The 20,996-nt window shown below is 39.3% G+C and overlaps 1 protein-coding gene and 1 long non-coding RNA gene across 5 annotated transcripts; one reads left to right on the top strand and one right to left on the bottom strand.

Moving 5' to 3' along the window:
• Positions 1 to 1,797: 1,797 nt before the first annotated feature.
• Positions 1,798 to 4,696, bottom strand: LOC309501589. Its single transcript, XR_014206942.1, has 3 exons — positions 4,633 to 4,696; positions 2,439 to 2,557; positions 1,798 to 2,314 (listed from the first exon to the last, which is right to left on the bottom strand). It is a non-coding gene; the product is annotated as an uncharacterized lncRNA (long non-coding RNA).
• Positions 4,697 to 10,167: 5,471 nt separating this feature from the next.
• LOC309501544 (uncharacterized protein) lies at positions 10,168 to 14,592 on the top strand. Of its 4 annotated transcripts, none has more exons than XM_082173725.1 (6): positions 10,168 to 10,467; positions 10,799 to 10,855; positions 11,299 to 11,379; positions 11,538 to 11,636; positions 11,748 to 11,903; positions 13,229 to 14,592. In XM_082173725.1, the coding sequence occupies exons 1-6, from the start codon at positions 10,465 to 10,467 to the stop codon at positions 13,262 to 13,264; spliced, it is 432 nt and encodes a 143-aa protein (XP_082029851.1). In that variant the 5' UTR covers positions 10,168 to 10,464; the 3' UTR covers positions 13,265 to 14,592. The 4 variants fall into 4 exon arrangements, 3 of the variants coding, with proteins under 3 accessions (XP_082029851.1, XP_082029852.1, XP_082029850.1); XR_014206897.1 differs by having other exon boundaries at positions 10,177 to 10,467; positions 11,743 to 11,903; XM_082173726.1 differs by lacking the exon at positions 10,799 to 10,855 and having other exon boundaries at positions 10,169 to 10,467.
• The last annotated feature ends 6,404 nt before the right edge of the window (positions 14,593 to 20,996 follow it).

Raw genomic sequence — 20,996 nt, forward strand, 5'->3', positions numbered from 1 at the left:
TATAACAATGGATTTAAAGTAGTGCAAATAAAGTTTGGACAGAAGCTATCCGAGTGAAAGTGCAGTGGAAAGTAATTGCATATTACAGTTAAAGTACGGTATTGCAAATGTATATGTAAACAGTCGGTACTGTAAATAAACAGTCGGCAGTGCAAATTGAGCATATTCCAGTCAAGGTAGTAGTGCAAGATGCATATGTAAACAGTTGTTACTATAATAACAGTCAGCAGTGCAAATGAACATTATAGTATTGCAAATAACAAAATGGAGGCAGGTGTGAGGAGGGAGAGGAGAGTCAATCAGTATATGAGGGGAGTGGGATCAATGAGGGTTAGAGTTTAATAAAGAGACAGCTCTGGGGAAAAAACTGTTCTTTAGTCTGCTGGTCCTGGTCCGTAGGCACCTGAAACGCCTGCCGGAGGGCAGGAGAGAAAACAGTCTGTGGGCTGGGTGAGAGGAGTCCTTAAGGATGCTGCGAGCTCGATGCAGACAGCGTTTCCTCTGGATGTGCTCGATGGCAGGTAGTGGAGTCCCAGTGATGCGCTGGGCGGTTTTCACCACCCGCTGCAGTGCCTTGCGCTCTGCAACAGAACAGCTCCCATACCACACTGTAGCACAGTTGGTCAGGATGCTTTCTATTGCACAGCGATAGAAGTTCACCAGGATAGTGGAGGAAAGCTGATTCTTCCTCAGTGTCCTCAGGAAGAAAAGGCGCTGGTGAGCCTTCTTGACCAGGCTGGAGGTGTTGGTTGTCCAGGTCATGTCCGCCGAGATGTGGGTCCCCAGGAACTTGAAACTGGAGACACGCTCAACAGCCATTCCATTGATGTGGATGGTGTCGTGTGTGCCTCTTGACACTTTCCTGAAGTCCACGATGAGCTCCTTCGTTTTGGTGGTGTTGAGGAGCTGGTTATTTTCAGTGCACCATGTGGCCAGGTGCTTGATCTCCTCCCTATAGGCAGTCTCATCGTTGTTGTCCGCAAACTTGACGATGGAATTAGATCCGTACACAGGCTTGCAGTCGGAGGTGAAGAGGGAGTAGAGAAACGGGCTTAGCACACAGCCCTGTGGTACACCAGTGTTGAGTGTGATGGACGTGGAGCAGTTGGAGCCTGATCGAACATTCTGGGGTCTGTTGGTCAAAAAGTCCAAAATCCAGTTGCACATGGAGGTGTTGATGCCCAGGTCTCCAAGTTTGGCTATTAACTTAGTTGGGATGACAGTGTTGAATGCTGAGCTGAAGTCAACAAACAGCATGCGTGCATAAGTGTTCTTATTGTCCAGATGTGTGAGCACAGAGTGCAGTGCCATGGAAACTGCATCCTCTGTGCTCCTATTGCTACGGTAGGCAAACTGGTGTGAGTCCAATGTGGATGGAAGAGAGTCTTTTAGGTGTGCCAGGACCAGAATGCAGTGAGAGACTGAGCACAGAGTGCAGTGCCATGGAAACTGCATCCTCTGTGCTCCTATTGCTACGGTAGGCAAACTGGTGAGAGTCCAATGTGGATGGAAGAGAGTCTTTTAGGTGTGCCAGGACCAGAATTAGCATATGAATAGCAGCGCCCGCGCCTTGCCAGAGAATGGCTTGAATTTCCTCACTCAGTATTGGTTGAAACCACTACATTTAAACAAGAAAAATCACTCGTGATTGGTTGGCAGATCTGTTACTATTGGTCACCCTGGGTCATTATAAATTTAAACGCCACCCCAAAATTATAATAATTATAAATATAAAATTAATATATAAAATTATTTGTATATGTATATATATTTATATGATATTATGTTGTATATTCATGTCATTGTTAATCTATGGACTACACTATTATTACCATCAAGGACATGAATGAAGTTATTGAGGAAAGGAAAATTTGCCAGGGACATGCTGTTTATTCAAAGAAAGAGCTTTATTAGCACAAACACACAACCATATCATATATCATATATGTACAAAGCATAGGAAATTTGCCCACACAACAAATGGGAAGCTCACGAGAAGCCCAAAATCCTACAGCACCGTGAAGTGTCTGTTTTCCGCTTCGGAGCTGTAGGTAACTAGCGGCATTCTGTCTGAATTCGGTCCATTTTGCAGACGTATGTGGTGCGTTGCCCTGTACTTTGGAATCGCCTCTAATCTCTACTGCAGCGTGGCACAGAGCTCGGTGAGCTCCTGGCTGCGAAAGGACGGAGGTCGCACAATCCATCCAGACACCCCGCCGACGATGCCGTCTTCCTCATCAGACATCAGGTCTATGCCGCACTTCCAAAGGCACACCTCATCCTCAGCTAGCACACTCTGTCTCGCTTCTAGCAGCTGTAAAAACCAATAAAGACAATCAGTACTGCGCAATGCACTGCGTATGGACACAACGCATCTATTAATGCACCTGAAAAATAGTCACATTGACCAAAAACGGATCTAATCTAATAAATCGTACCCTCTTTCTTCTCGCTCGACTCCGAGCTGAATTCTTCACAGCTTCCGCCTGCGATGCAAGATCTGGTTGTTTGTACCTGAAGCTCCTGCGCACTGTCTCGTAATATGTCTTACAGGCAGCTGGAAAACAATTAAATAAGAGTGATATTAATAAAAACAACATAAGTCACAGTAAAATTAAACAAAGGAGAAAAAAATGTAACCAGGTGAAATTGAAGAAATACACACCGGAAGCCAGAGTCCTGCACGGGTCCATTTTTGGAGACCCGCCCCCCGCCCGTACCCGCAAAGTCCAGCACCAGATCCGACCCGTCACCCGTGATAATATCAAAATTAAATCCGCAACCGCCCAGACCCGTTAATATTTGGCCCGTTACCCGACCCGTGCCCGCGATAAACCACACAGGTGACGCGTTCATGTAACATAAGGGTGCGCTGCCAATAACGCACCTAAAAGCTGTCACAAAGAACTGGGAAAAGTAATGATTATTAATAGGCCTGTCAAATATATCAATGAGACATTTCAATTGTTTATTAATAAGCAAGTGTTTTCTGTGTCAAAGATGACGATGCTGACTCGCGATCTTCAGAAAGAAATGCACATTTCATACGGATTATAAGCAGAGAACAGTCTGTTTTCATTCGTTTTGAATTGTTTTGTTTAAAAGTACACATTTCATGCTTTCTATTTCTCAGGTCTGTGAGGCAAGTAGCTTATACGATGAGTTTCGGTTCATTTAAGAGACGATCAGTTCACGCGCGGGCGCCTCCGGCCGTGTCCTGATTATATTGCCTGCCTGCTATATTTACTTATTTATTAAATCCATGAATTTGGTAGATGAAACATTGATTAAAATGAAGATACAATTAATACAAAACGAAATTCACTTTAAAGAAAGGCTTAACAAACTTAATGAAGTGGTCAAAATCATGTCTGCCCACTCCATTTGTCTCACGATATTCGGGATCATCTTATCTTATTCATGCTTTTCACTTTTCATATAATCAACATAAAAAAAAATAAAAAAAGTATATTATTTTATTTAAACATGAATATGAAACTAAATCGTTTTTTAATGACTGGGCTACAACACATAGGCCTATTAGCCTACAGCACAGAGAAATTTAATGTCGCAACTTGGTCGGACTAAAAGGGGAGAAAAAAATGTAAATAGTGTCGGTCCTAAACTGACAGGGTCGGTCGGGTTACGGCAAACAAGAATATTTTTAAGGATGGCCTGACTAAAACACATATTTGCGTATGTGTAATGCTGGTAATTTAGACATACAAAATTTTGCACATATTTTTCATCCGCTACCCGCCCGCAAGGAGTTCATTATCTGCCCGCGTCCCCACCCGTGAATTTTAGGAATGTCACAATCCACCCGTTTTAGCCACTTTTATGCGGGTACCCGCCCCGTTGCAGGACTCTGCCGGAAGCAAACTATGCTTTTTGAAATTGGGGTTTAATTCTGACTGTTGTGACAGCGGTCAATGGGAGCACAATTAAACAGATAAAAGTCTAATTAAGAAAAAAGTTTGCCTTGTTCGAAGAGATTTCACAGGGAAAAATTTGATTTCACTAATTAAAAAAAAAAAAAAAAAAAAAAAAAAAAAGAAATTGTAGAAACAGTTTACAGTAAATTTGAAGATGACATATAATCAAATGTCACAAAAACTCAAGTTTAACCAGTGGATCAATGCCCAAATCCACAGAATACTTAACTCAATTCAAACTGAAATACAGTGTAATGCACTGCAGTGCAACAGGTCAGATTTAAATTGATTTCTCCAAACCAAAATATGTTACAATTAAATACGATAACACAAACTGGAATACGGCAGTGGCTGAGGTACAAGAGAAATAAAAGCACATTAACAAAGCCACAACCCACGGTTCACATATTAATCATGCAGAACCAGAAATATGCATTAAACCATACAGTTATACTGTATAATCACAGAATATAGATTAAACTCATTAACAGATTTATCAAATAAACATGGGATCAGTATTTTACCCCACAAATCATGAAACGTAGCCTACTACCCAATCCTTTACCGATCACCACGAGGTTCACTCGTCACACATGCGCTCCAAATAAATCTATAAACAAATGTACACATCAAATGTTCTTTTAACTCCGCTTCACAACTTATTTGTGCATATTAAAGATATCGGAGTAATATTTACCAAGAAAGAAGATCGTATAACACAGTAAATCCGATCAATGAACACACAACCACATGGAGCTCTCCTGAACAGTGAAAAATGGCTTCTCTGGTCGCGCACGCATCCAGCAAAAGTGAATAGTATCGCGAGAAGAGAGGGATTTCTTAAAGGGGCCACAAACATTTTTTATGCAAAATAGAAACGAGGTATATTTACACTACTTGGCCACAATAGTAAAAAAGTTACTTATACACAATGTCGTCATTATCAGCATCATGTAAATCTGGACTTGCAGACATAGCTCCGAGCAAATATGAGGTCACGGCCTCGTTATGAGGCGAGGTTAGTCTGTGAAAACAAAATGTACGGTTAAGATCGGTATCTATTAACAGATCTATTTCCTTATACAGGAGAATTAAATCATTTTAAATTAAGTTTATTCATTTGCAATTTTTTTTTTACGTTTTAAATTTATAAAAAACCATAATGTTATCTACATAATATGTTCCATTAAGTTAAATTTACTGATATCAAATCATTTCAAATTTCATTTTGCATTAGATAACTTTGCATAAAAAAAAGAAAGAAAATGTGTTAAAATTAAAATGAAAGCATATTCTTTAAATCTTCCCTTGCTCCGGTTGACGTTCGAACTTGAGTGTGTGGGCCAGTACTTCCGGTGAAAACTTCCGGTGATCTGACAGCGAGAGCGGGAGACAGCGAGAGCGAGAGACAACAGCGACCGAGTTCCATTACCACAGAAATATTTTTTCACAATGAGTGTTTTTAGGGTTCAAGAGAGGTGACTTGCCTTTCAGAGGGTGACAGCCTCAGCACTTCATTGTTGTGTGCCGTTATGTACCGTTTTGTCACGTTATTACTATAAAGAAGTCAGCTTTCATGCATTCCCCGTTGACGCTGCGGTACGGGCTGAGTGGATGCAGAAGATCCGGAGGGATGACTTATTATAAATTAATAAATTGTAGCCTATCACAGGGCAAACATGTGAATGTTCACGGTACATTTTATGCAAACAACTCTAATAGTAGTTGTAACTCTATATTTACAGTAGGCATAATTTTCATTGCGTATGTGTAAGCAGCATGAGTCAAATACAATCTTTTGTTCGTGAACAGTTGTATTATGCACAGTGGTTGAGCTCTAGGAGATTGTGATGCTGTTTGCATGGAATGCACATTTTACCTTTGTGGCAAAGCCTGATTAAAATTAATTGTTGAAATAACAATTAATCTCCATCTACAGCACATCACTGGGACACATCATACAGGCACATGGTTTCTCATACCACTGCTATGCTGATGACACACAGCTCTTCCTCTCATTTCAACCAGATGATCCCACAGTAGCTGCACGGATCTCAAGCTGTCTGGCGGACATCTCGACATGGATGAAGGAACATCACCTGCAGCTCAACCTGGCAAAGACTGAGCTTCTCGTCCTCCCTGCCAATCCGTCTCTACAGCACGACTTCACTATCCAGCTAGAATCATCATCAATCACCCCATCAAGGTCGGTCAGAAATCTTGGAGTAACGTTTGATGACCAGCTGACCTTCACAGATCACATTTCAAAGACAGCTCGATCATGCAGGTTTGCACTGCACAACATCAGGAAGATCAGGCCTTTCCTAACTGAGCATGCAACACAACTTCTCGTCCAGGCCCTGGTCATTTCTAGGCTTGACTACTGCAATGCTCTTCTGGCCGGACTTCCATCATGTGCAACCAAACCTCTACAAATTATTCAGAATGCTGCAGCTCGTCTTGTCTTCAACGAGCCCAAGAGGGCCCACGTCACTCCTCTGTTCATCTCTCTGCACTGGCTACCTCTCGCTGCTCACATCAAGTTCAAGGCATTGACGCTTGCTTACAGATCTATCACAGGCTCAGCTCCTTCCTACTTTCACTCAATCCTACGGGTCTACATCCCTACCAGAAGCCTACGATCGGTCAAAGAGCGACGTCTCGTGGTTCCATCACAGAAAGCCACAAAATCACTTTCCAGAACATTCTCATTCACAGTTCCATGCTGGTGGAACGCTCTCCCCACCCTCATCCGGAATGCAGAATCCCTGACAACATTCAAAAGACAGCTGAAAACCCATCTCTTCCGTGAGCACTTAACCTTATAAAAAAAAAAAAAAAAAAAAAAAAATCCTTCCCCTTCCCTTTAAAACCTCACTTGTCGGGTTTATGCTACTCTGAATAATGCCTGAACTTTGTTTTTTGAGCACTACTTGCGTTGTTTTTGCCTCTTCATGATGACTCGCTTAATTTAGTCCTAATCTGTAAGTCGCTTTGGATAAAAGCGTCTGCTAAATGACTAAATGTAAATGTAAATAAATTGTTTTGTGTATCTTTTTTACATAACATTGGCCATTGCTAATGACACACCGTAACTAATCTTTCATTAAATATATCAATTTAAGGTAAAATTTAAGAGTCTATAATTAGGCTATACTGAGCCTGATCTATTTATACCACAGATTTCCTTATACCACACAAACTCCCCCTGCTACCCTGATTTGCATTTGTATAGCTCACAGCATTTTCATTTACATGTTAAAGCCTCCCCTAGAATAAGGGGGAGGGGGGTCATGGGGGGACAACTGCCAAGCAAGGCCCACGTCAATTTCCAACAATTCACGCCAGTTTTCGGTGTTGCCTGCAAATTGCCGTGTGCAGTCGTAAACCTGAACTTCCACGACAATCTACAGTGCCGCTTACTGACGAAAATCCCACTTTTTATGCAGTGACCTGCTCCCTCAGTTCCTGTAACTCTTCAGCCATAGCTGAAACAGAAAGGCTAGGTTACTTCTGGGGTGGCCACAAGAGGGTGCGGTGATGGGGTGCCTCCAGGTAGAGTTGTCAGGTCCCCCGATGTGCCAGCTGCTGCTTTGCCCCTATTACAACAACAAATTGTTGTAAAAAAAAAAAAAGAAATACGTGTCTCTGTATACAATCCTGCCAACTACGCCAGATTGTGACCTACAGGAGTCATACAGTATGACAAATGTATTGACTCTAGGGTGCTCGACTACGCCACCTGGGGCCTTTCACACCAAGATGTACCTTAGCTAGACCTCCAACACCTTGATTTAGACAAGAGGGCTCTCACACACAGATACTGAAGTAATGACAGAGACGTGGTATTTCGATATAAAAGTACTTCAATATTTATTAACAAATAATTCAGTAAAAAACAGCCGGGTTTGTTTCTCAGAATAGTGTGAGGCGATACCGATTAGGCCCCATAGGCCAGCCAAAGGGAGGTAGTGGCTGCCACCAGGAATATCAAAATACAAACAAATAATGGTTTCAATGGATCAGCTGTTTGGGAGAGGTTACCTGTCCTGGAAGAGGAGTGAGACCGACACACCACCCATGCTGCTGATTCTGTTGCCTATTCACACAGGACACACACACACACACACACACACACACACACACACACACACACACACACACACACACACACACACACACACACACACACACACACACACACACACACACACACACACACACACACACACACACACACACACACACACACACACACACACACACACTCATAGGCACAGGTACTACAAAGAGTGATCACTGCAAATAGTGAGGTGCAAGTTACCACTACAAATACTGTGTGCAATGCGCGAAGAGGAGGACTCAAATCCGGCGACCTGCCCCACGAAACAGCTTTAACACTCTGGTTCTCCGGAGAGGAAAAGGAAAGATTGGTGTTACTATTAAACCTAACTGACTGGATCAGAAATAAGCAAAGCTAGATGTTAGCATTACCACCATACCATATTACCACAGCAAACTACTGGGGCAGCCAATACCACACCTATTACTGACACACAAAAAAAAAGGGGGGAGGGGGGACAAAGAAGAGAACCAACGTTCCAAGAACCAAGAGGCCTATGTTTAGGCCAGATCAGACGGGCAAACAAAACAAAATAAAGAAAACAAAATGAGGCAAGAGCTACAATTACATTAAATTTACAGGAGGCAAAGCAGCAGTGACAATCTTTCTCTAGGAATACAACATTCAACATAAACGGAAATGGGACTCCCTGGTGTAATGGGAGATTTTTGGATTTTCATTACTTACTTTGATTTTCATTAACATACACAGGATTGACTTATATGTGTGCTGCTGACCATGTGATATAATGATTGATGTGAAACGCCTGCGAAGCAGGAGAAGAGGGGGAGAGCTTTGAAGGCTGAAGCCCTGACCCCTAAGGTCAAAGGGCTGTCCAATTTAGGACTTGCAGGCTGTAAGTTAAGCTAAACTAAAGTTCAGTATAATAGGATCACTGGTGGTGTCTTATCCATCTATGGAGTTTAAAGAACCTTGGAGATAACAATAACACAGTATAAAGACTGGCCTGCCCCTCTCTCCTCGTCGCACTTGTTCCACAGACTGTACTTGTGACTTCTGTGTGGCAACTGGGCCTTCTTGCAAGAATAAATTACTTTTGAAATGATTATTTGATTCCAGAATATCTCTTATGCCAAAGATGATTGTTTAGTGAAAAACTGCCACAACACTGGTTACCTCCCCCGTATGCAAACCTCAACTCGTATTCCAATAGACAATGAAAGACCGCGCGCGCACAGCGTCTTCCAGCCAAGACCTTCGGTAGATCAACAATATGCTACCCGGAAGCGTCTTTCATAGGCGACGGCACAGCGAACACAGTGTAAGGAGGACGTACAAGCCGAGGGATTACTTAGTTTTCCACCCGATTTGCTGGTTTTATACGAAGTGCCATTGACGCTAATGAATGACTAGCCACTTGCAAGCTAACTAGAGGGCGTGGCTGAGGGGAAGAGTGATACGGTGAGAACAGGAGGACAAACTTGCTAGGGCAGTTACTCTGCCGGTTACATATAGATATATATATAGATCATCTACATGCTTTACATGTACAGATGAAGATGACACAGAAATGAGACATGTTAATGTGACAGACAAGGTTGAGATTTTTATGGAACATCTTGTAGTTGAACATCTCCGGAGGGACTACACAAGGAGAGTTCGCAAGGCGGAGAAGGAGAGAAAGGCGCTTGCAAAGATCTTCCGCTAAGAGTCAGCTTCCCCAGAATGGACTGATCTGTCGTGGCCAGCAGTTAAAAAAAATGATCAGACGAGTTGCACGATTAAATAGGAAATTAATATACATTGTGAAAAGTTTTATGGCTGAAAATGAAATAGATTTCCCAAATGATGACGTGTTTGATTTGCAAGACAAGCTTTAATTACTTAAAGCATAATTCAGGCTTGACCTGCAAACTCAAAGTGTTATGTGTGTGGTTTCACAATGCTTATGTTGTTGAGGCCATAAGCATTTTTGAAAGAAACTGTGAACATCTTTTGCTTCAGACAGAGAAAATGTGTGAGACACAGGTTTGAGGTCTCAACAACTTTGAGGGGAAAAATGTACCAAATAAGCTATTTGCTGCATAAAATAGGTGTGAAAAAGACAATAGATATTTGAACATGCACTGTAAAAAATGATTCCGCATTTTAGTTGTTTCAATGTAATTTTGTAAGTTTATACAACTTGTGGTTTCTGAATTTGTTAATTCAACTTAACATGTTAAGTTTTCACTGTCTCAACTAGTCTGCAAGTTGACATAACTAGAGTATTTGCCGCCTCAACTTAAAAACATATGCTGAACCAGTAAGGTTAGTTCTCATTTTTTATCGCGAGATGAGATCACGTGAAGCGCGAAACAAACAGGTCTCTCGCCTTGACTCCTTCATCGGCCATTGCTGGAGAGTTTATCGGCAGATGATTTAATTCTTCCACTATCATCAAATATGGTAAGTAAATATTCGTTAATATGATGTAATAACTTGTAAAATGACATATGAAGTAATCATCCATGTATTGTTCAATATCAACGTTTCTAGATCACATTGGACTGTTGCTAATCCAGTTTTACCAGTTTTACCAGTTTAACGTTACATAGGCTAATATATATATATATATATATATATATATATATATATATATATATATATATATATATATATATTAATTATGTGAGAGAGACTGATATATGGATGAATGATAAAATAGCCTAGAGAGCGGGAAAAGCATGTCGTGAAAAATAACGCATTTCTACCATGTTTGTTCACTCTCATGTTCAAGTTATTTGCGCCAAAATCAGCAAGTCTAATCACCATTCAGGCAAAGCAGCGTCGACGCGTGAGTACGACAACAACGAGCTGACAAATAATGTAACGTTAATTTAATGTAAAACTGTGTGAGTGGTGCGGCAGGATTATCAGAATCCTCCGGTGTTCGAGATGGACGCTCCATAACTGAAAAGTTGTTGTACAACTGTCTAGTTTTACTTATTAAATGTCGAACTTAAAAGACTGTGGTCAGGTATGTTTAGTTTATTGTGGGAGATTATGTAACTATAGCAACCGCTTAACCATCGCAGTGTTTTCCCCAGAACTAGTGAAATGCTTAGCAGCTAATACTGTCCTAATAAGGTCTTAATAGTAATGTCAATAAATATATATCCACAAATTTGGTGATAAACTATTATTGATCTAGTCTTGATCTTGATTGTGTATGTGTACTCGGTTTATTAAATGTTAGTTGACTTAATTGTTCTTTTCTTTTGCCCTTGACCAATAAAGTGGAGCAGCAAGTTCTGTTTATTCAAGACAACCAATGAACGCATTGTCAGAAGGCACTACAAGCTGAAGCACTGCCATCATGTAAGTAACTGTCTGCTTCCCTGCATCTATAAAGACTGTGTGTGTTCATTTAGAACTGAGTTTGCTCTAAAAAATACATTTGTCCAGGGACCATACACAATCTGTCCGGCTCTGTGCTGCAGCTTTTACGTTGAACTGTGATCTTTATGCTTTCTCAGAGACCTGTGGCATTACAGGCAGACAGGAGAGTTAAAAAAGGATCCTCCAGTATCTGCTATGGAAAAAGAGGTGGCCGGTTCTTTTTTTGTGAGAGACAGGTAAAGTCCTACACTGCTGAAAATGGTGTTTAGATGAATATGTAGATATATTATTTTGCAGTGTTGTTTAACATGCTGCTGTTATGTTTGTGTCATTTAATATTAGTTTAGATCAGTGCAGAATTCAACATGCTAATTTCACTGGACCTGAGCAAGTCCTTTTATGAGGGTCTTGACTGGCATCTACCAAAACTGTTGTGTCTACCGTTCAAGCACTTTGCTGACATTGCTGAAATGAGGACCATAATGGACAGCCTAGATAAAAATGTAAGTACATATGAAGAGTTCAGATGCAAAAGCCTCTAAATGCCATCTGAAATTTTCTTATAGAATGATCATTTTTATCAAGCTTGTGTATTTAAGTTCAGTAATTTCACTTAAATGACAATTAATAGGTAATCTTCATTGCCATTTAAGTGAAATTATTGAATTTAAATATAGGAGCTTGATAAAAATGATCATTCTATAAGCAAATTTCAGATGGCATTTAGAGGCTTTTGCATCTGAACTCTTCATATATTTCTACTGTACTTTTTTCATAAACATTATGGGCACTTCCTTTCTTGCCATTTCTGTTGTCGTGCATATTTTTTATTAGTGCTGCAAAATATTGAAGAAAAAAGTAATATGTCATTTGTTAATGCGTATTTAAAATAAATTAAAATTAGTCACCTTCTAGTCAATCATTTTATAATGACATATTAAAGGTGGTATCAGCGATTTCAGGCCCAAACATAAATGATCACATTCATCTAATATTTCCTAACGATCCGCTAGCTGCCCGCCCCATAAGCATGCTGTCAAAAAACCGCGTCTCTCTAGGTAGCCTAGGCTCTGAGATCTGCACACAAAAACAGTTGGTATCAACATCACTCAAAACCAAAATAAATAGTGTTCCAACCAATCATCGACAGGGGCGGGTGTTGTGAGGTTTTGCGCTCGTGCACGGCTGCCTATGACGGCTGCACGCGAAAACCTCACAACACCCGCCCCTGTCGATGATTGGTTGGAACACTATTTATTTTGGTTTTGAGTGATGTTGATACCAACTGTTTTTGTGTGCAGATCTCAGAGCCTAGGCTACCTAGAGAGACGCGTTTTTTTGACAGCATGCTTATGGGGCGGGCAGCTAGCGGATCGTTAGGAAATATTAGATGAATGTGATCATTTATGTTTGGGCCTGAAATCGCTGATACCACCTTTAAGTTTTATCTTTGATAATCAAAATTACATTTTGGAAGAAAAAAGTCCCCTGTGAAATCAATTTCTTTAGGCCTTAAAATATTGTAGCTTGATTGTAACATTTTATAATGCTTCATTTAGTGTACAGATGCAAAATGCCTCCGTTTATTCACAGTGTATAGTATTTGACCTAAGTCTCTCAGTTTAAAGGTTTTTTACAGGATAGTTCATTCAAAAATGAAAGTTCTCTCATCAATTACTCGCCCTCATATTGTTCCAAGCCTGTAAGACCTTTAATCTTCTTCGGAACACTAAATAAGACTTGGTGTACTCATGTTGTGTTTAAGTGGTTGAGCTTCAGTGTTGTATGTGTGAAAGCACATTTTGAAGTTTGTCATTTTTTAATACAGCACACAGATTCCGAAGAAGATATGATCGGGGCATGACTCTAGGAATCATCGCAGTGGTGGAAGATGTGATAGACCCAATTCCATGCAACTCCAGTGATGTGGCCCTTGTAATCGAGGAAGCAGTTGTTCTGCGAGGATTTGGTGACATACAAATGACATTGCTTTATGCTCTCAACATAAACTACCCCAGAAAACACCTCAGATACACTTTCGAGGTGATTCATGAACATTGGAGCTGATACCTGCAGTGCAAGAGTGCACTCTCTTAAAAATACATTGTTGAATTAAAGATGTTGTTGAGGTAAGGTATGTATTTCTACAAAGAGCCTGTGTTTTCATCTGTATTTTTTTGTTTACCCATGTTTTTACAAGTTCTCTGCATCAAGGGCCTGACATCATTTTCATTGTTTAACTTTGTTTAATTTTACTTGGCTAAAACATATATTAAGATTTCATGTGGTTTAAAGTTATTTCACAGTTAAAGAGGTATTATTAATGTGAAAAATCTTAAAGTGTTAGTTTAACCTAAATTAAAATTATTTTGTTAAATGTTAGATCTCATGTTGCTCCAAACCTAAAAGACCTTTGTTTATCTTTGAAACATAAATTAAGGTATTTTTTTCAATGAAATCTTTGATCTTTCTGTCCCTCCTTTGACATCCTATTCAACTAATACTTTCAAGTTCCAGAAAAGACATCCTTAAAGTAATCCAAGTGACGTCAGTGGTTTATATATTTGTTTACATGCAGCAGTGTCAGCTTTCGCGTCGACACAAGAATCATGTGCTGCTATGTTCTTGTAAACATTTGATGGAGAAAACTATTTAATAAATAAAATGGAATGAAACACTGACAATGCTTCATAAAACCTAGGTTAAACCACTGGAGTCACTTGGATTACTTTAAGGATGTCTTTTCTGGACCTTGAAAGTGCTAGTTGCTTAGGCTGTCAAAGGAGGGACAGAAAGCTCACCGATTTTATTAAAAAGATCTTCATTTGTCTACCAACAATGGAAAGTATTAACAGGTATTAACAGGTGAGCAACTTTTTTTGTGTGAACTGAGACTAAGATTTTTCACATAAATATACCCCCTTGTGAAATAACTTTAAAACACATGAAATCTTAATATATGTTTTAGCCAAGTAAAATTTAAAAAAATTAAGCAATGAGAATGCATGTCAGCTCATCAATGCTGAAAACTTGTACAAACATGAAAAAAATCCCACATGAATACACTTTCTATGCATTTTTCAAATACATTTTTATCTTTAAACTTCATGCAATTGTGATATAATTGTATTCCTTTGAATATGTTGTTTATTCTTAACATTTATTGATTTGTAAGGAACAATAAAACCATTTGTATGGAAAAATCTGTTATTTATTTGGTTGAGTGTGCTATATTGCAAGTTGAGAAAATATGCTAAATTAAGTTCAATGAACATACACTTTAGTACAGATAACTTGAAAATGTAAGTTATCGTATTTCAACTAATATTTAGAAGTCCAGGTAACTTGAACATGTAAGTTATTGTATTTCAACTAATCTTTACAAGTCCAGGTAACTTGAAATGTAAGTTATCGTATTTCAACTAATCTTTACAAGTCCAGGTAACTTGAAAATGTAAGTTATCGTATTTCAACTAATCTTTACAAATCCAGGTAACTTGAAAATGTAAGTTATTGTATTTCAACTAATCTTTACAAGTCCAGGTAACTTGAAATAAGTTGTTGGCTCAACTATTTTAACTATGTCAACTAAACTTTTTAAGTTGAACATACTTAGTAGATTAAGTCAATAAAACTTAACTGAGTCAAAGCAAAAAAATAACTAAAAAATGTAAGTTGAGTGAACAAATTTTTTTTTACAGTGTGTGCTTTTTGCAAGCGTATGTTAAATAAGGACGTGGATAAGTCCAAAGTTTTACCTTATAAGGGAAAGGCTGCTATAATGACAGCCAATAGCTTAAAGGATTAGTTCACTCAAAAATTTTAATTCTGTCAGTAATTACTCACCCTCATGTTGTTCTAACCCCGTAAGACTTTCGTTCATCTTCGGATCACAAATTAAGATATTTTTGATGAAATCTGAGAGCTGACTCCCTCCTTCATCGGCTGCTAGGTAATCGATATGTCATCACAGAAAAGTTAGTAAAGACATTGTTAAAATAGTCCTAGTGACTACAGTGTCTCAACCTTAAGTTTATCAAGCAACAAGAATACTTTTTGTGTGCAAAAAACCCAGACTTTATTCAACTATTAATTTTCTTCTGTGTGGGCCTCTGAGTGAGTTCACAAGTGTAACAGCGCAGCGCTTCTGGGTTGTACGTCAGAACGTAGAAGCACTGCGCTGTTACACTACGTGAACTCACTCAGAGGCCCACACAGAAGAAAATTAATAGTTGAATAAAGTCGGGGGTTTTTTCGCACAAAAAGTATTCTCGTCGCTTGAGGGTGAGTAATTACTGACAGAATTTTCATTTATGGGTGAACTAACCCTTTAATGGCATCTAGTCATAGTTGGGGGCGTGGTCTGGCGTGGCGAGGGTGGAGTCGGCGTGGGGGAAAACACTGCGAACATCGTGTGTATTTGAATGACAAAAATCTCGTATTGCGAGTCATTGACGCCTGCCGACCGGCAACGGTACATTGCAAAATTAACTGCAATAGTCAAGTCAAGTTTATTTGTATAGCGCTTTTCACAATACAGATTGTATCAAAGCAGCTTCACAGTATTAAATTAAAATAATACAACAAAGTTTGTTTCAAGAGGAATTTATTGATTGATAAAATTAAATTAAATATCCCCAAAATATCCCCAACTGAGCAAGCCAAAGGCAACAGTGGCAAGGAACCGAAAAACTCCATCAAGTGACCTAAAGGTGTCCTAAAACTCCATCAGGTGACCTAATGGAGAAAAAAAACCTTGGGAGAACCCAGGCTCAGTCGGGGGCCAGTTCTCCTCTGGCATTTATGAGCTAGAGGCCGGATTGTAGTTTGAACTGTAGGATTATATGAATGCCTGGCTGAAGAGATGCGACTTTAATCTAGTTTTAAACTGGGAGAGCGAGTCTGAGCAACGAACAGTATCAGGAAGACTATTCCAGAGTTTTGGAGCCAAATGTGAAAATGCTCTCCCTCCTTTGGTGGTTCTGGATATCCTAGGTATGACCAAAAGCCTTGAATTTAGTGATCTTAAAGAGCGCGATTGATTATAGGGCGATAGAAGATCCGTTAAATAGACTGGAGCTAAGCCGTTTAGGGCTTTATAAGTCAGTAGCAATACCTTGTAATTAATACGGAACTTTATAGGTAACCAATGCAGTGATGATAAAATCGGTGTTATATGATCATATTTTCTTGATCTCGTAAGAACTCTAGCGGCGGCATTTTGGACTAACTGTAGCTTGTTTATTGAGGATGCAGGACAACCAGCTAATAAAGCATTACAGTAATCCAGTCTCGAGGTCATGAATGCATGAACTAACTTTTCTGCATCAGAAACTGATAGCATATTACGTAGCTTAGTAATGTTTCTAAGGTGGAAAAAGGCTGTTTTTGTAACATATGAAATATGATTTTCAAAAGACAGGTTGCAATCGAGTATAACACCCAGGTCTTTTACTGTAGAGGATAAAGTAACAGGACATCCTGTGATGTTAAAGTTGTATTGTGCGAGGTTTTGTAGGCGGTTTTTTGAACCGATAAGTATTACCTCTGTCTTGTCTGGATTTAATAAAAGAAAATTACGCGTCATCCAATCTTTTATATCTTTAAAGGGATAGTTCACTTTGAAATAAAATTTTGGTATGTTTTAGCTTACCTCAAGGGCATCCAAGATGTAGGTGTCTTTTTTTCTGCAGTAGTTTCAATTTTGATATTTTTAGGTCAAACCGTTCTTGTCTGTCAGTCATATAATGCAGGTCGATGGTCACTTGTCTCAAACAGCATGCACAGAGTCCAAATTAAAACAATTCCCCGTCGTCCAAATTAAACAATTCCCCATCGTAAGTACACATTGATGGCCTAAGACACGAAACGAGCGGTTTGTGTGAGAAAACGAACAGTTTTTATATCGTTTTTACCTCTTGAACTCAGCCACGTCCAAGTGATCTGAGAGTGCGGGCGGGTATAGATATATACAATAGATGTCGCCTTGGCTACGGTTTCGCACTAAAAATATCAAAATTGAAACTACTGCGGAAAAAAAGACACCTACATCTTGGATGCCCTTGAGGTAAGCTAAAACATACCAACATTTAATTTCAAAGTGAACTATCCCTTTAACACACTCTGTCAATTTGGAAAATTTAGCGTTTTCATCCGGCCGTGATGAAATATATATTTGAGTGTCATCAGCATAACAATGGAAACTAATTCCATGTTTCCTTATAATATTTCCAAGTGGCATCATATATATTGAAAATAACAGAGGGCCTAACACAGATCCCTGCGGCACTCCATAGTTTACTGGAGTTATGGTCGATTTTTCTCCATTTAAATAGACAAAATGGTAGCGGTCAGATACAGTAGGTATGATTTGAACCAGCTTAATGCTTGTCCTTGAACACCAGTATAATTTTGTAGTCGATCTAAGAGTAATGTATGATCTATAGTATCGAACGAATCAAGTAACACTAGTATTGAGATACAGCCTTGGTCAGAAGCTAAAAGTAAATCATTTGTGATTTTAACGAGCGCAGTTTCAGTGCTATGATGCGGTCTGAATCCAGACTGAAACTTTTCATAGATATCATTTTGTTGATATCAATAGGTTATGATTGCCCTTATTTAATTAAAAACTGGGTCAAAATACCCAACCAAATGGCCGGAGGTGTCGTTTCCAGACATATTTTGTTATCTGGTTGAATCTCCAGGCAAGACATCACGGTAGCTGTAGCGGTAACATTAGCCTGTTGCATACTATAACTCCATAAAACCTTGTCACTTACCAATTGTACCTATGCTTCACTCCAAACCATTAATCCTTTTGTAAAACGGTGATCAGTAGTACGAAGTTGCCGAGAGACTGTGCTGACAGTTATCCCTAACTCACAGACTGCAGTCTGTATTGAGTGTAGACCTCGAACTACTCCATAGGTTCGCGGTTGGCCTATCAAGCAAGATTCAGCTGATAACGCTAATGTGAATGAGACATCCCTTATGAAAAACAACTATAGGAATCTTGTAGTATTTTGGGACAAAATATTATAGTAATCTTATAGGAATACTATAGTATTTTGGGACATACTGTAGAAGTACTATAGAAGTATTACAGAACATCACAGAAGTATTATACACTAGCCTACTATAGAAATCTTATAGGATTACTATAGTTCTTTTTCGTAAGGGATGTAGACAAATCTGGCCCACTGCCTAATACGAGTTTAACACCCACTACTATATCACACAGGGATCTACTCACACAGTAATCTCAAAAATTACAAGTCCCTGTCCTCCTTTCCGGTTCTGTGTGTTTATTAGGAAGAATGTAGAACTTCAATTCATAATTTGTTTGTTTATTGGCGGTACAGAAAACGACACAGCAACTCTTCAGCATGATTGTCCCGTGTATTTCAATGAGCGCGAAGGCAATGTTTTCCCCCAAGGGCTAAATTCACATCACGTGACGGGGCGTTCCCGGGGGCGTTCCCAGACCAACCGTCTGTATAAAAAGCTTTGTGTGTTTTTTCTCGGGCCACAAATCGGGTGAGGACATGTGCGAGTTTATGTTATTTTTGCCTTTGTATTATTCTGAATATTTTTAAATAAAACAAAATCATGTTGTGGTGATTCGTAAAACTTTTTAAACAAGTCTCAGAGCAATGTTTAGGCAAGGGCGCCATGTTGTATTTCTATACCGCTGTCACTGCTGTAAAGTCATTACCATGATCTGCTGCAATCAAATATTGCCCTTATCTGTAGATTAAAGATTTCAGATGTTGATTCAGGGTCCTCAGCGGTGCCTCTAACCAACTCAATCTTGGATTCTAATGCACTGGCATTTTTTTGCCATTATTAATTTATTAATATTTCATATAAAAGTAAAAAAAATATGAAAAATTGATAGGGAAAAATTGCTCTGAGACTTGTTTAAAAAAATTACGAATCACAACAACAAGATTTCGTTTTATATAAAAAATATTCTGAATAATACAAAGACAAAAATTCCAAAGGCAAAAATATCAAACTCGTACAAGTCTTCAACCGATTTGCGGCCCCGAAAAAAAACACACAAAGCTTTTTATATCCTTGAGGTCTGCACGGGCTGTAAACTGAAGCCCGCACCCGAAATCATTTAACCCGACACGACCATTTCGGTTATATTTTAAGCCCGACCCAAACCCGAGGTCCGTTTCTCACAGTAAAAGCCTTATCTTTTTTTTTTTTGGAAGATGCTGTATTTTATGATTGCTTGCAACGATAATTAAACAAATACATGTACAGACACCGTTTCACTGAGGCACAGCGCCCCCCTTGGCAGTCAGCAACACACAAGAAAAAAAAAGAGAAAAGGCACGGACTTAGGCCAAGTTACTAGTTAGGCTACGATCAAAACTTTGATGTGGTTGAACAGGTGAAACAGTGACAAATTCCTCTGGAACTCAAACATTAAACTTCAAAACAAAGTTTGTACAGTGTAGCACAACTATTTACAAAAAAATATGCTTCTCAGTACAAATTATGAATGAAGAGATCGACAGCATCAACAGTTGATGGTTTCAGCGCCGTCCTCTGATTGCGGTGTTGTGACTGAAATAGTGCGCGCGGGAGCAAATGCGCAAAACAGTTTTGTAAAATGATATATGATAAAATAAAAATAATTCATATATCATTTTACAGAACTGTTTTACGCATGTGCTCCCGCGCGCACTATTTCGGTCACAACACAGCAATCAGATGAGGACTGCGGCGCTGAAACTGTGCATGTATTTTCTCTCTCGCGTGCTCTTTATGGTCACAAGTAAGCAGGCAAGCACACAGCACGCAAACTACATGTATAGCCTATATAGTTTTTCTTAGTTAAAAAACCCGAACCCGACCCAAGGCTATTCATTAAACATTAAACCTGACCCGAAACCCGTGAGTTTTTCGGGACCCGTCGGGCTCGGGTCGGGTAGCAGACATCCTCCTTATAGGCTGCCTTTAAGCTATAGGCTATCATTGTAGTACAGCCTTTCCCTTATAAGGTAAAACTTTGGACTTATCCTAGTCCTTATTTAACATACGCTTGCAAAAAGCACATATTCAAATATCTATTTTCTTTTTCACACCTATTTTATGTAGCACATGTATACATAATAGCTTATTTGGTAAATTTTTCCCCTCGAAGTTGTTGAGACCTCAAACCTGTGTCTCACACATTTTCTCTGCCTGAAGCAAAAGATGTTCACAGTTTCTTTCAAAAATGCATATGGCCCCAACAACATAAGCATTGTGAAACCACACACACCCACACACATAACACTTGTAACAATGGCCCTAAGTGTTTTTATTTTGGGTATTATTGTATCTAGTGAAAATGTAATTCTATTAGGAATTTTGGTTCTTATGCATAAATGGGATAAGATGAGAAAACCTAAAGAACAATGTAAAGAATGTTACGAAAACATTTAGGGTCATTGTTACAAGTGTTATGAGTGTGGGTGTGTGGTTTCACAATGCTTATGTTGTTGAGGCCATAAGCATTTTTGAAAGAAACTGTGAACATCTTTTGCTTCAGACAGAGAAAATGTGTGAAGCACGGGTTTGAGGTCTCAACAACT

The sequence above is a fragment of the Leuciscus leuciscus genome (assembly GCF_965113295.1).
Source record: "Leuciscus leuciscus genome assembly, chromosome: 6".
In the NCBI taxonomy this organism is placed as follows: domain Eukaryota; kingdom Metazoa; phylum Chordata; class Actinopteri; order Cypriniformes; family Leuciscidae; genus Leuciscus; species Leuciscus leuciscus.

What these genes read in the sequence shown, in the direction of transcription:
- LOC309501544 (XM_082173724.1), top strand. Translation starts at nt 10,790, where the DNA reads ATGTTCAAGTTATTTGCGCCAAAATCAGCAAGTCTAATCACCATTCAG. An exon ending in AGGCAAAGCAGCGTCGACGC is followed by an intron (nt 10,856 to 11,298) that starts GTGAGTACGACA and finishes TGACCAATAAAG; the next exon opens with TGGAGCAGCAAGTTCTGTTT. An exon ending in AGCTGAAGCACTGCCATCAT is followed by an intron (nt 11,380 to 11,537) that starts GTAAGTAACTGT and finishes ATGCTTTCTCAG; the next exon opens with AGACCTGTGGCATTACAGGC.